The following is a 14,392-nucleotide window of genomic DNA, read 5'->3' on the forward strand; positions in this document are numbered from 1 at the left end:
TTCAAAACCTAAAGTAATGATTGCTGTAAATGACCGTTATTAATGGCTACACTTCCTTTTGTCAGTGGAGTGTAATTGGTAAATACACTGAGCACCAATTTCCTCAAGGTACATTGATTTAACTGTGTGAGCAAACACAGGTAAGGACAGCCTAATGCAGGCATGCCATTGTGTAGGCATCTTCCAAACTTGTTAGAGGCACTCGGCTAATTTAACTGCTTTAAATTCAAATAGAATTTATTATCCTAGTCCATTATGTTCATAATGATGCTGAGCTAGCATTTCATCACACTGCCCTTCCAAATTCTGGTTTCAGAATAAAATAGGTTTCTTAACCTCCCTGGCGGTATGATTATTTCAGATTTTTGGTGCTGAAAGCGGTACCATTATTTTGCATGGAAATATGTAGTTTTTCTATTGTAGGCTGTAATTTTTAGGAATAACTCACTGAAATCTGTCCGAACAAGAGTCTATTAAACATCATCCCGGGTATGATAAAATTTGAAACACGAAATCATAAATTATAATTTAATAATCATAAAAAATAATATAATAATAATACATTTAATTCAATAATATAATCAAACCAAAAACACTGACATTTGAAATCGAGCGCCAAGTTCGCACATCGCTGAGCAAAGTCGCAAAATCGTTTTCAGTGCCTGATGACGAATTTCCCCCATGAATCATTATCACTCAATTCTGCAAGTGGTTCTGATTGGCTATCGCTGTTCTCTAGCTGATCTAAACCCGCTTTTGACCCAAAGGGACACTTTTTGGACGCCATGGACGTTTCTCAGTTTCCAGGCAGAAACAACAGACAAAATGCAGACAGGGGACAGGACAAAGCACTCGGGGCAAAATGTATGTGAAATGGGTTGAAACAGCAATGTTTTACTATGTAAAATGTGTTTGGAAAAAAATTAAATTTTTTTAACTTTTCAAATTTCCCGCTACCGGCGGCGCCCGTACGTCCCGACGTCACAGGGAGCGGAACACAGAAGCCGGATGCCGGCATCGGCCGGAGGAGATGGCCGGGGACGCTGCAGGGGACACATTGCGGGAGCGAAGGACAAGGTAAGCTCTGCAGGGAATCCCTATGCAGTGCCGCATGGTAAGCCCGAGTGTAGCTCGGGGTTACCGCTTTTGGTACTGAAACTTTACCCCGAGCTACACTCGGGAATACCGCCAGGGAGGTTAAAAAAAAAATTTAAAGTAAAGTATTCTTCTGCAGCTGTATGTACATATTCACATGGACATCAGATGGAAAGCACATCAAGCTCCTTAGTTGTTATGGCCATTTGATTCATGATGCCATTGCTTCCATGGTGGGTCCAAGAGCATGGAAGCCAATGGAGTTGATTTACTAAAGGCAAATATACTGTGCAATGCATGTGAAGTTGTTCCAGAGCTTAGTAAATGAGGTAAAGCTTCACTTTGCAAAGAATACCCAATCACATGCAAGGAAAATAAGAAAACCCAGCATTTTACATGAATGGATGAAAGAACTCAGCAGAACTTCTCGTTTCTAGAGCTTCCCTTCAAGTAGCTATTTGACTTTTAATTTGTAAGGGGAAAAAAAAGGAGTTCCCCCATCTTTACATACAGTGCCTATATAAGTTATTTTGGAAGTGTTCATATTTTGTTGTAATAGAACAAGGAATCACAGTGGATTTATTTCATACTGATAAGCAGAAACATACACTTTAAAGACAAATGTGAAAAAACATCTCTGCAAAGCAATTAAAATGAATTTGGGTCAATGCACACTGGGCTTAAAAAAAACATCAGTTCGCCTGGCAGAAGAAACGCTTATACAGAGTGTTTCTGTATAGGTGTTCAGTGTTTTTTTTCTGCCAGGAAATTCCTCTTAAAAACACAAACCAGAAGCGTTTTTTTCTGCCTGCAAATACTGAGCTTAAAATATATCTCAAAGCATAGTAATGTGCATGGACACACAGGAGAACACTGAGCTGCTTCTATAGGCAAAATGCAAAACTCCGGTAGAAGCGTTTTTGTAACGCCCAGGTGCATGGACCCTAAAAATGAAAAAACGAAATGCATAAATATACTAACCCTTTACTATGACACATACATTGTCACTGGTGCAACTGTGTGTAGTAAAAGGGTTGTAAGAATGTGTATTAGAATTAGGCCCCTTTCACACAGGCATTCCGTATGTCCCTTTTTCATCTGTACGTATACAGATGAAAAACGGACCCCCAGCTATTTCTATGGATTTGCGAATGTAAACGGATGAACATATTTTTACATCCGTTAATGTCCACTTCCGTTAACATCCGTTTTTTTGAACGGAAGAAAACCCTATTTTTCTTCTGCAAACAAACCCGGAGGGAAAGAAAAATGGATGCCAACGGACCAAAAACAGATGTAAACGGATGAAAAACAGATGTAAACCAATGTAAATGGATGTAAACAGATGAAAACGGATGTAAATGGATGTAAACAATGTAAACGGATGTAAACAGATGAAAAACGGATGTAAATGGATGAAAAAATGGATGTAAACTTATCCGTTTTTTCTTTGAAAAAACTAGACTGAACTCAAGAAAAAAAACAACGCCCATGTGAAAGGACTCTTACACATATCTCTGGAAGATCGAACTTCTGGTGAGTCAGTAAAGAAACATAACCAACACCATAAAGGCCAGGTCACACCAGAACACAATTAGGGAAATGCGTTCTATGTGTGTTACCTGCACCACATTCAAAACGCACTGCCCTTGTGCTCTGCAGCAGGTGTCAGTGATAACTTAATGACACCCCAAACATAGGTCACAAATGCACGCTCTCTCCCTCGTTGGCCATTGTGGATTTCCATAGAGTGCTGTTCGTTGAGTTCTTCTGGTCTATGTGGCTTGATCTGGTATGTAGTTTGAAGACGCTTGGTTACATGCCCCTCTGCTTACTATATAGGTGAAGCATTATTGGAATATCTAGATGTCCACAACCATAATGTGATTCAGGTGGCCTCAGTGTCCTGATTGGGAGGGCCCTGGGTGTTTGAGGCTTGCCAAGTTGCAGGCTGGGGAGCAGCAGCAAACGTTGACAGTGTTTTTCAGCTTTGCTGAAATTCTTCTTCTCTGTTTCCATTTTTCTCACGTTAGTATATCACCTCTGGGCAGAGTCTTTTCCCTGAGGAAGGAGTAGAATTACTCCGAAACGAGTCGGATTATTATAGACAAATTCTGTAATTAACAAATATCTCATGATGATGATGTAACATTATATATGACCTCCAGAAACAGCTGTTATATGTTTTATATGTGTGGAAATTTGAGGCAAAATAAAGATTTTGTATATTTTTAATTATATGTATTGATGCCTTAAAAGCCCCATAAAACCAGGTTTTTTTTTTTCCTCAACTTTATGTAAAATTTTGGGGATGGTGGCTTATATCAGGAATTCCTTTTATTCTTTGCTCAGGTCACAAACGCAGTGTATTTATAGTCAGCAAATCGGTTCAATAGTACCATGCGATCTGGTTGCTGTTTGTTTTATAAAGTAGTGCATGCACTACTTTTGGTGTGTTCCGGCATGATTTCCGTCCAATCAAATTAATCACCTGTGAATTGCAGAGGAACGCACAGTGTGTCCCTGCGCAATTCATGGTATGAACTGGCCTGAACACTTGAGCAACTTCATAAAAAGTGACTGGCAGGCACAAGTCAGGCAGGTATAGAACAATTCCAAGACACTGAATTTTTATGGAAGTACAGTTAAATCAATCCTTAAGTGTTGGAAAGAGTATGGCACAGCTGTAAATCTGAAGGAGAGGCTGTCCACCAAAAGAGTGGCTGTGTAAGCAGAAGACTAGCAAGAGGGGACACCAAGAGAACTATGACAACCCTGAAGAAGGTGTAGACCTCAGGTGGCTGAGATCGAGAAGACGATATGTACAATTATTGCCCGAGTGGTTCACAGGCACATGGGGGTGTAGCCAATGAATCTTACATGACATCTCACCTATAGGCACATGGGAGACTCTAAAGTCAAATGGAAGCAGATTCTATGGTTTGATGAGACCAAAATATAGCCAAAACACTTTGAAGCCAGCCAAACACTGTACATTATCCTATTGCACGGTCTCCACCATAATCATTGATGGTGGAAGCGTCATACTTTGGGGATATTTTTTTCAGCGGGCCTTGTAAGGCTTGTGAATGTAAAGAGTTAAATGAACTTAGCAAAAACAGGTACATTGAAATCTGCAAGAAACCTGAGCCTGGGGAGATTTGTCTTCCACCATGACAATGGCCCCAAGCATAAAGCAAAAACTACACAAGGGTGGCTTAAAAACAATGGTATTAATGTCCTGGAATGCCTAGGTCAGTGTCCAAGCTCAATTCAATAGCGAAAATCTCTGACAGAGCTGGGGATGTTTTGAAAATAAGAACACAAATTGCATGGTTTAGAAGTGAAGATGTCCATATAAAGAATGCCAGTTTTCATGGGATACCCATCTTGTCGCTACACCGGTGTGAGGAGAGATAACCGAGTAGTGCTGATCTTCCTATTGCAACAGCCAACCATTATCCCAATAAAATCCAACAATGCATGACCATTGAAGGAAATTGGGTCTTATTGGACTGAGCCTTCAGAAAAGCACAAATCAATGTACATTAGGCAAACTAGAGCCAAGATTATTTAAAAAGAAGGAAGTTGTTTGTACACCATCCTAAGTACCTTTATACCAGATATTCATCTATCTGTAAAATGCTGTCTGCGTATCTTGGAAAAGGGAGTACTTGGTGAATGGAGGAGATGATTGATATTGAGTAGTTGCTCTTCTTCCCATTGGATAATACCTTATGAGCGATTTAGCCAACCATGAGAACGGGGGGGCATAACCATGTGGTGAGTGCACCATATATTTTGTACAAGTGGTGATTTTCTTTGGAGAATTTGAAGACTTATGGGATTATAAGGACTTTCTTTCACCTTTATTAGTTTTCACCTTGACACTTATGTATATGTAATTTGCGCTACTGAATCACTGAGGATTCTTTTTGAAGTCATTGATTTATTAGAAGTGGCAGCAATATAATTTATTTTTATTCATTTTGTGTTTTATCACACATTTTGCGCAGTTTTTTAGTCTTTTTGTATATCCATATAGGAAAGCCCAGTAGTGTAAAATCAAAAGTTTCCATACAGTTTGCTGGAGTGTAAATTCTCAAATCCAGAAAGGAACAGCCAAGGGACATGAAGACAGTAGTCCAAAAGGTGTAATAAATCTTCAATATAGTCATCCACGTTTATACAACAAAAGTAAAGAGCTTCAGATATATGATATATTACTCTTGTGGTTAAAGATCTTGGTGTGCTGTTGCATCCGCTCAAAGGATGGCAGTATTGAACTCCAGACCAGAACTGATTTGGATTCTTGCATGATTATTTTGCTCTTCATCCTTGAAGCACTCTTTTTCTTTTTTTGGAGAACTATATTGGAGATTTCTTACACCTTTTGGACTACTCTCCTTATGTCCCTTGGCTGTCCCCTTCTGGATTTGAGAATTTCCACACCATCAGACTTTATGGAAACTGTTGATTTTACACTACTGGGCTTTCCTATAAAGATACTGGTCACAAGTGCTACTAATGAAAATGTTTGAAGCATTCAAAATGCGTTGAGCCAGCATTTGGATGTTGAATTGAAATAAGATTTGTGAAATTATCTTTACAAACACTGGGCATGGTGATATATACAATTTGAATATTTGTATAATAAACTTTATGAATTTACTTTGCGGTACCAATCCATTGCTATAAGTATTTTTCAGAGAAAAATCTTTGTTAATACAATCTGAATTGGACTTGGTAGCAGCCGTTTGCGTTCTTGTACAGCAGAGCTCAACCTGCAGAATAACAGAAAGAGAAGTTCATCAGTCTGCTGCTTTTCCCTTCACTGTCCAATCACAGGCTGGGTGAAGGACAGAACTTGTTTTTTCAGATGCAGCAGAGAACTATTGCCTTACGAGACAGGACTGTGCAGGGGCGGACTGATTATTTGAGCACTCGGGCACTGCCCGAGGTCAGTAGGGGGCCCCATGAAATGCCCCTTGTACCTTTTATAGGCTTTTTTTGAGTGTGGGCAAGGACACAGGAGCCCCATGATCCCCTATTGCCCGGGGGCCCCATGAGTTGTCAGTCCGCTCCTGGGACTGTGCTATATCCAAGAGCTGTGTAAATATTAGGAGTGGATGGACACAAATACTAATTCTCTGGCAGGTACAGTATAACAGCTCCAACCTATGTATTTATTCTGTGTATAGCCGTTTCCCTAGAACATACCTTTAAAATCACCAGATAATACATACATTATCAGTGTTTTACACTGTTTTGGCCACTTTATATAATCCTGGCATTTTCTGCCATATGGGTATATGCAGAATAGCTTCATGTGTACAGAAAAAAGCAGTTATTCGTAAACCAGCAATTAAAGGAGCACTCAGCAGCATTATCGACTCCCACCATGTGCTTCATAAAGCCTTAGCTTGTGAAGGGTTAATTAAGATGAATTGATCAATACATATTCCACATTTGTTTGGCATAGTGCATGCAATGTTTTTACTGTGCCATTCTGTAAAGACTTACTTTGGTACCTCTGAGGGTCACCCCAGCCAGAAAGGTTTTATAAGTGAGGTTGGAATACCATACCCAAGTGCCACTGTTCTACTGCTTGTACCTGTGTGAAAATCACTGTAGTGCCTGAATTCACAGGGATCATACATAGGGGTTGAGTTACTAAAGGCAAATAGACTTGCACTTTGCAAGTGCAGTTGCTCCAGAGATTAGTCAATGAGGTAAAGGTTCACTAGACACTCAACTGCAAGGAAAAGATAGAAAAATGCATTTTTGCCTGCATTTGATAGGATGATGGAAGTCAGCACAGCTACCTTTTTTTTCTTTCTTTTTTTAGCAACGGCACTTGCAAAATGCACAGTCTATTTGCCTTTTAGTAAATCAACCCCGTAGTGTCCGGTATGCACTCCCTGCACCCGCCCAATGCTCCCAAAACTCCTTTTTAAAAGGTGGATGGAAATAAAACTCCATAGAATTATCACTTGTTGCTGTGACTCTCTCCCATGATCACCTCTCCCTGTGCTTGCTGACCAATGATGGCCCAGTAAGTATGGGAGATTTAGGTCAATACAATCAAATAAGCTTGCGAGCCACCGAGGTATGGTATATGTGTGCTAGATCGCTGGTTATTATGCCCACTCTCATGTGATGTGCGTTTTTCAAACAAATAATTTAAATAATTACCGCGCTTCAGTTTAAATCAAAAGTGCAAAGTGCTTGTAAATAAATAAAAATATAAATATATATAAGTGATAGTTGATATACCGGTGACTCATTAGATGAATAAAATTAAATTTGTGAAAAATAAATTCATAACATATTCGCAGGTCATTATATGTGCAATCCCTATTACAATGTGCAAATCTTCCATTGGTGAACCTCAAAGAAATTCATCATATAAAAATACAATAATATAATAAAGTGAATGAAATATCAGTAAATTTAAAAATAAAAATTAAATAAAAAATATATAATAAAAATGAAAATTAAATAATAAAAATTAAAATTAAATAATAAAAGTCCAATAAGAAAAAACAGCAATTATGGGAGATTTACAACCTATAGGCGCGCCCTCAGACTGACGGTCGCTACACCTGAGCATTTCATGGCAGCCGACACTGAGCTCCTCTGCTGTAAAGAAGTATACTGAGAATTTATTTTATTTAATATTATCCAAGGGCACCTTAACATTGTTCAAATTAGTATACATGAAAAGGAAAACACTGTTCATGACACACATACAGTTTATGACCAACAGTAATAGAACAGACAGATAATGCGGAGTGAAATCATTTTACCCACGCTGGCACTGAATAATACCAATGTTGCCCCAGGTTTCATAATGCTGCTTATTGAGCAAGGTAGTGCAAAGGTCAGTTATGATGTGCAAAGTACACTGAGGGTGGTCATAGAGGAGCAGATGTCTCCAAAGAACTATGGGTAGAGAAATATTTGTCCACATTCAAGTTCACTGTAGTGCTGGGACAAACTGCAGTTTTTTTCCTGGTAGTGACCATAGTGCATTCGCAGTGTTTGTAGCCTCCAACACAGAATAGTGAAGGATTGGGCTTGTTTCTAAGAAAATACCGAGCCGGAGATGCTTGTTATCACCTCCTAGCAGAACACATAATGCCCAATTATAACAAACACTACTTTTATGCTTCTAGCATGACTTGTTATTACCAGGCTTCTTATGTTCTGCCTAACCAACCACAACCAATTAGATAGCAGTTTACTGCAGTCAAATCAGTTAAGAGATTACTTCTGATTGGCTGCTATGGATTTCTGCATTTTGCACTTCAATGCTCTTTGCAACTGTTTATTGAGAAACTAAAAGACAGTCAAGCTCTGTTATTTCCTACAGATATATGGAGATTCAATAAAATAAAATAAAAAAAACCCTACTGTCCTTATCAACCCAAAAAAATGGCAGTTGCAACACCTTCAATATACTTTACTGCCGTTTTCATAGCCAAATCCAACTGTAAATATGTATTTTAATATGGCTGAATGAAGGCTAATTATATATCATAAATAAATAAATACCCAGATAAATTTAAGACTGGTAAATAAATATAACCCATGTAACATTTTTTTTAATTAGGGGAGGGCCTTCCAGAAAATTGGTGCTACTAGACTTTTTCTTCTAGCAGCAAGCTACAGTTGCCTTTCTGGTCAATGTACGAAAAATAAAACAAAGTACAAGAAACCTTGAATATGTTGCTGTCAGTGAACCACAAGTGTTTGTCCGTGTATTGCCGTTCTGCATTGTGTCTGTGCAGTGATCTTCATGCCGAGTGGAGAGGGCTCTCATGAAAAGGTGCACTGTGGGAAAGGCATGCTATTCACTAGGAAGAAAATCCATGTCAGAAGACATGCAAAAAGCAAACCGTAAAAAAAAAAAGACGCTGAATGAAAACGACGAGCAAATGGCACAACTCTTCTCTAGCAAAGTTCCGTTTCGAAAAATAAAAGTACTTCAGAACTTATTGCAAAAGTGTGAGGTTATTTAGACATGAAATGAGAAAATTATTTTTTTAGTCCACAGTGGAGTGATTATCGTAGGAAAAAAAAAGGTTAAAAAATAAAACTGACACAAAAGTGCAACTTTTTTTATAGCATAAGTAACGGCAGCGGGTGGCTCATGATAATGCATGGGTAAGCATCATTAGAACCAATTTGAAGTTCACGTGCAAATTGTCCCAGGTTGAGGGTATATGGTATGTAGATGTTAGCACCCATAGGAGCATGAATGGCATAAAGAGAAATACAGACTATAGTGCAAAAAGGTGTATTCCAGCACAAGCCTGAATGGCAAGGTATTAACATAGTGCAACTCTAAAGTAATCCATAGCAACCTAGTACTGAACTTTGTATGGAAGATTTGTGATGATTGTGCAGAATTTGATCTAAATGTCAGGAAACACTCAAACATACTGTATGATAGAACTGTATAGAATTTCATAAGATTGTATGGCAGGAGGAGTTAGAAAAAAACCCTCATGTGTAAGGGCGGTATTAATCCGTGCAGATCCTGGGAATTGGATTTGCCAATGAATTCATCAGCTGATCTATGCGTGCCCATGTTCAAGAAGACGGATTCTATGACGAATGGATGTTCAGATAGAGTTATGGACAATTGTACTTATCTATATGTGCTAGAGGGCAAATCTGACATAAGAATGTCATTAATAGGTGGCAATCTTTAAGAAAATCTATACTGTGAGATAATGGGGCCTGCCATTACTGATCTCATTCTGAAATGCTAGCTGCCTGCCTACCTGCCACTGGCTAGAACATTTTCTGTGTCACTGGAGGGATATACCCTCACTTCTTGTCTTGTTGACCATTTTCACTGGGACAGAAATCGAGTGCAAAAGTTCTAGGTGGAGCTCCATTTGAGTCAATATTATTCCCTACTTTAAATTTTTTTTTTTTGTATTTGCACACATAGACTGTGCTATGCCTAAGACAATAAATTATAAATTCATTTTGGAGCTCTATCAGTTAATATAAAAATGCTATCCCTTCACCAGGTTGTTTGTTTTTTTTCCTGTGAATATTCTTCCATCTGAAGATACTGACCTCCAAACATAGAAACCAAATGTGGCAGTGATTCATCTAACTAAAAGGCCACGAGTCTAGTGTGAATATCTTAGTAAGCAGATCCATACTGTTGCATACACAATGGACTCACATTTCTAACTAATAATCTATTTGCTCCTTTGTTTTTCCAGACAGCTCAAGGCTGAGCTTAGTGCATGGCGGCCAATCATCTTCTAACTTCAGCTTGCTCAGTGAAGCTTTGACAAAAAAACTGGAAGCCGATTGGTTTCTGTGCAGAGCTGCACCAGATTTCGCACTCTCCAATTTTAGCAAATCAACCCCCATACAGTTAAAGATGGAGGGGGTTCTAGGAAGTGGAAAGAAGTAGGGGTATAGGAGGGGTTATAAAGGACTCAATGGTGTGAGCATATTGTCTGCAGGGGGAGCCATAGTGGTTGAAGACAAGACAGGAATATCGGCAGGGGAAGGGTTATGAGAGTTGGAGGACTTTAGGTGCAAGAGATAAGTGTTCAAATGTTAGATACAGAGGTTGAGAAGTCATATATAACAGCAAGAGAGGAGTTATAAGGTTTGGGGGTTTTAAGGAGGTAATGGTGTAAGCATGGTGTCTGTGGTGGAGCTACAGAAAATGAAGATGTCAGGAGTAGGCAAAGGAGAGGGGTTAGGAACGTTGGCAATTTCAGGTAAACGAGGTAATAGTTTCAGTATGTTAGCTGCAGGGGAGCTATGAAGGTTGAAAATTAGTCAGAAGTACTGGCAGAGCAGGGCTTAGAAGAGTCAGTGGTTCCACATACAGGATGCAATGGTGTAGGTTACCTGCTGCGGGGGCTATAGCAGTTGAGGATAGATCAGGAGAAAGAAGGGAGGGGGGTGTGAGAGTTTCAGATACAGGAGGTAATTGTGTGATCGTGTTAACTAAGAGGTAGTTATAGAGGCTGGGGATGATAAAGCTGGAGCAGTGGATACAGGATTGAATCTCAGCTGCTCTGACTTGTATCTTACACCAGGTCTGGGTATGTGAAGCTAGGCCACTAGCTGAGCTCAGTGAGTGCTGTGGGTTACAGTACACCTGCAGTATGTCAAACACCTTGTACCATCAATACAGTTATGAATGATAACACTTCCATCCAAAAACCAAACACTGCAGCCTATAACCTATGCCCCTTCCTGGTCAGTATTACTATAATAAGAAGTGCAATGACAGTAACTGTCTGGAGGCTCCAGAAATATCTTGTGTCTGCTGCAGATGGAAATGTTTCACAGGTTTCAGTGCTGTGCTCTTTTTGCACCTCAGTAATATTTTTCTATTACATGCAATGAGGTCCAGGATTGACCATGTTGCGCCATTACAAGAGTTCCTAATCCTTTATCAGTGCTGTGAAGTGCTATCCTGCCGGATAAACAGTGCGGGAAAAGGTAAAGAGATGGAAAGGTGCCCATTTTGAGAATTTCTATGGCACATTGTATTAGTTCAAGTAAGGAGGTAATCAGACATTATTTGCAGATCCTGATGACCTCCAGAAATTCTGTGATGTATTTCACATCCAGTCATTATATAATGTGTATTGTAAAGGAATTCAATTTATTCTTAAAGTGCAGGAGATGTCTGTTCCTGAAGAGAATTCTTCTGTCTGAATGGCATACAGTTGAGGAGGATTTAACCCCTTTCCTGCTTGAGATACCTGCACAGTGCAGTACAGCAAAGATCACCACCAACTTCCCTGATGCAAAGACTTGCAGGATGCTACAGAGTACAAAAAAAAAAAAAGAAAAAGAAAAACCTTTTCTTCAGGGATATCCACTGACCCATCTTTTGCTAAATTGGCCTTGAAGTCCTGCCTTTAAATGGTAAAGAGGTATCTTTGCAGGGAGATGCAGGCCTTTCCAGCAGTGAAGGGGTTGCAAGGACAAAATGGCATGTCCTACGAAAAAGCCCCCTAGAACTGAGAAACCAGATTTCTCCTCCATGGGCTCCACCTCTTCAGCTCCGGTAGACAGTGCAGGCTTCTCCTTGACGTTAGAGACTTGAGTCTTTGTCAGAGGCTGGTTGAGGAGACAGAAAGAGTAGGAGAGGAGGGCGGAGGGAAGTTGAGAAGTTCTAGCACTGCCACCCCAACGCTGCTCCTTCGGGTGAACATACAAGATGCAGCAACCCACTTGTTGGTACGTGGGTTGTACTTTTCTATGGAGTTCAAGCTTGAGCTTCCATCATTGCCTCCTACTGCATACAGCCACCCATCCATGGCCACAAGATCATGCGTGCTTCTGTAGAAAGACAACAGAATAGATGAAAATTCAAAAAAACTAAAGTACCCCTGAAACCATAAACAGGAAATATTGTATTACTAAAAAAAAAAGTATGATCTAGAAGCCATAAGAAAATCTCAAATGTCAAGAAAAAAAACGACTGGAGTGCAAGATTCCGTCTACAAAACTGCCATTTTTATGTTTGGTACTGGACTTTGATTTTGTACAGCTTAATCCTGGACATTTATGGGTCCAGGGCTGAGCTGTAAACTGTCAAAATGTTGCTACATGTATGGAGCAGTACTGCTTGGCATGTTTACCAATCATTTTATTCTACGAAACAAACAGATGTTCTAAAAATGAAAAATTTCAAACAAGATGTGTATGGCTAGCTCAAGACACTCATCATTGGGACGTCATCAGAGTGTTTACTACCTGCACAGGCAACAGCATTTCTGGCAGACGGGAAATGAGCTTGCAGTGTCCTTCAATCCGAGGACTGAACAGGAAGAGCACTAAATGTACTTTTTGTCTGAGGCTTACTGGCCTTTAAAATGGGATCTGACTTGTTTCTCTGATTTCAGGAAGTAGACTAGTTCATTACTATTCAGTCTTCCAGAGTTTAGTTCTGGTTTGTGATCTGAGAATAGGATTTTAACTCTAAACAATGGGAAGTGCTTGTGAAAGTTTAATACCACCTCAATTGAAATTCCTCAGTGGTACACTGGGGTCCTAAGCTCTGTGTTATGCTTAGATATACATAATCTAAACACTGTATACTCAATATGTAAAAGCCGGTCACAGCGATATTTTAATAATCTTGTCTCCTGTCTCTTCAACAAAAACTGCGGTTGTTTATATGAACACCATGCATAGGTCAGGCGGGATGGCCAGATCATTTAATGTGTGTCCAACATACATCTGACCTCAGACTGGCAGGATCTCACCAAACAACCAAGGTTGTCCATCCTTAAGCTGCAACACACGGTACAGCACCATGTTAGCGTGTTGTGGGACCATTCATTCCAAATAGCAGCCCAACACACTAAAGCAATGTAGCCAATGCATTGTAATGCACCACTGTCAGTTATGATTTGCTGCATCGCGAAACTTCATGCTGTTTTAGTGCATTAATAAAACTTGCCTAAATGGTTTATTTGGATTTTTTAAATAATTATTTAAATTATTATAATGGGGCAGCACAGTGGCTAAATGGTTAGCACTTCTGCCTGGCAGTACTAGGGTCGTTGGTTCGAATCCCAGCCACGGCACCACCTGCCTGGAGTTTGCATGTTCTCCCTGTGCCTGCGTGGGTTTCCTCCCACACTTTAAAGACATGCTGGTAAGTGAATTGGATCCTGTCTAAATTGGCCCTAGTATGTGTATGTATGAATGTAAGTTAGGGACCTTAGATTGTACACCCCTTGAGGGTTAGGGACTGATGTGAATGTACAATATATATATGTAAAGTGCTGCGTAAATTGACGGCGCTATATAAGTACCTGAAATAAATAAATAAATTGTATAGTGATATTTTGTATTTTTAGCAGCCCTTCTCTCCTTTTTCACACATTTGGGGGGGGGGGGTGCAGGAATAAGCAGACCAGAGCTTGACTATACAAGCTGTAGTAAATATTCCTGTAACAGATTGCTAACAATTGTGTCACTGGCAGCAAATCGCCAGCCAAAGAACTACTAAAAGTACTCACATACTACTATACTGTAGTGTTGCTACCTTAACCAGTGAGGTTCAGCAACATTTTTGGGCAGCACAGTGGCTAAATGGTTAGCACTTCCGCCTGGCAGTACTAGGGTTGTTGGTTCCAATCCCAGCCACGGTACCACCTGCCTGGAGTTTGCAAGTTCTCCCTGTGCCTGCGTGGGTTTCCTCCGGGTACTCCGGTTTCCTTGCACACTCCAAAGACATGCTGGTAGGTTAATTAACTCCTGTCTAAATTTGCCCTAGTATGTG

The 14,392-nt window shown here is 39.9% G+C and overlaps 1 protein-coding gene across 5 annotated transcripts in view; it reads right to left on the reverse strand.

Annotated features, from left to right (window-relative positions):
* Nucleotides 1-7,748: 7,748 nt before the first annotated feature.
* The window catches only part of KLHL17 (kelch like family member 17), a 113,699-nt gene continuing 107,055 nt past the window's right edge, over nucleotides 7,749-14,392 (reverse strand). For all 5 annotated transcript variants that reach the window (XM_089668415.1, XM_089668414.1, XM_089668412.1 and 2 more), the window contains one exon: nucleotides 7,749-12,438. In XM_089668415.1, the coding sequence (XP_089524541.1) occupies nucleotides 12,210-12,438 (229 nt within the window). In that variant the 3' untranslated portion in view covers nucleotides 7,749-12,209. The remainder of the gene's footprint in view (nucleotides 12,439-14,392) is intronic.

Source organism: Staurois parvus, unplaced genomic scaffold (genome assembly GCF_062004578.1).
Source record: "Staurois parvus isolate SC_StPar_1 unplaced genomic scaffold, SC_StPar_1.0 ptg000057l, whole genome shotgun sequence".
In the NCBI taxonomy this organism is placed as follows: domain Eukaryota; kingdom Metazoa; phylum Chordata; class Amphibia; order Anura; family Ranidae; genus Staurois; species Staurois parvus.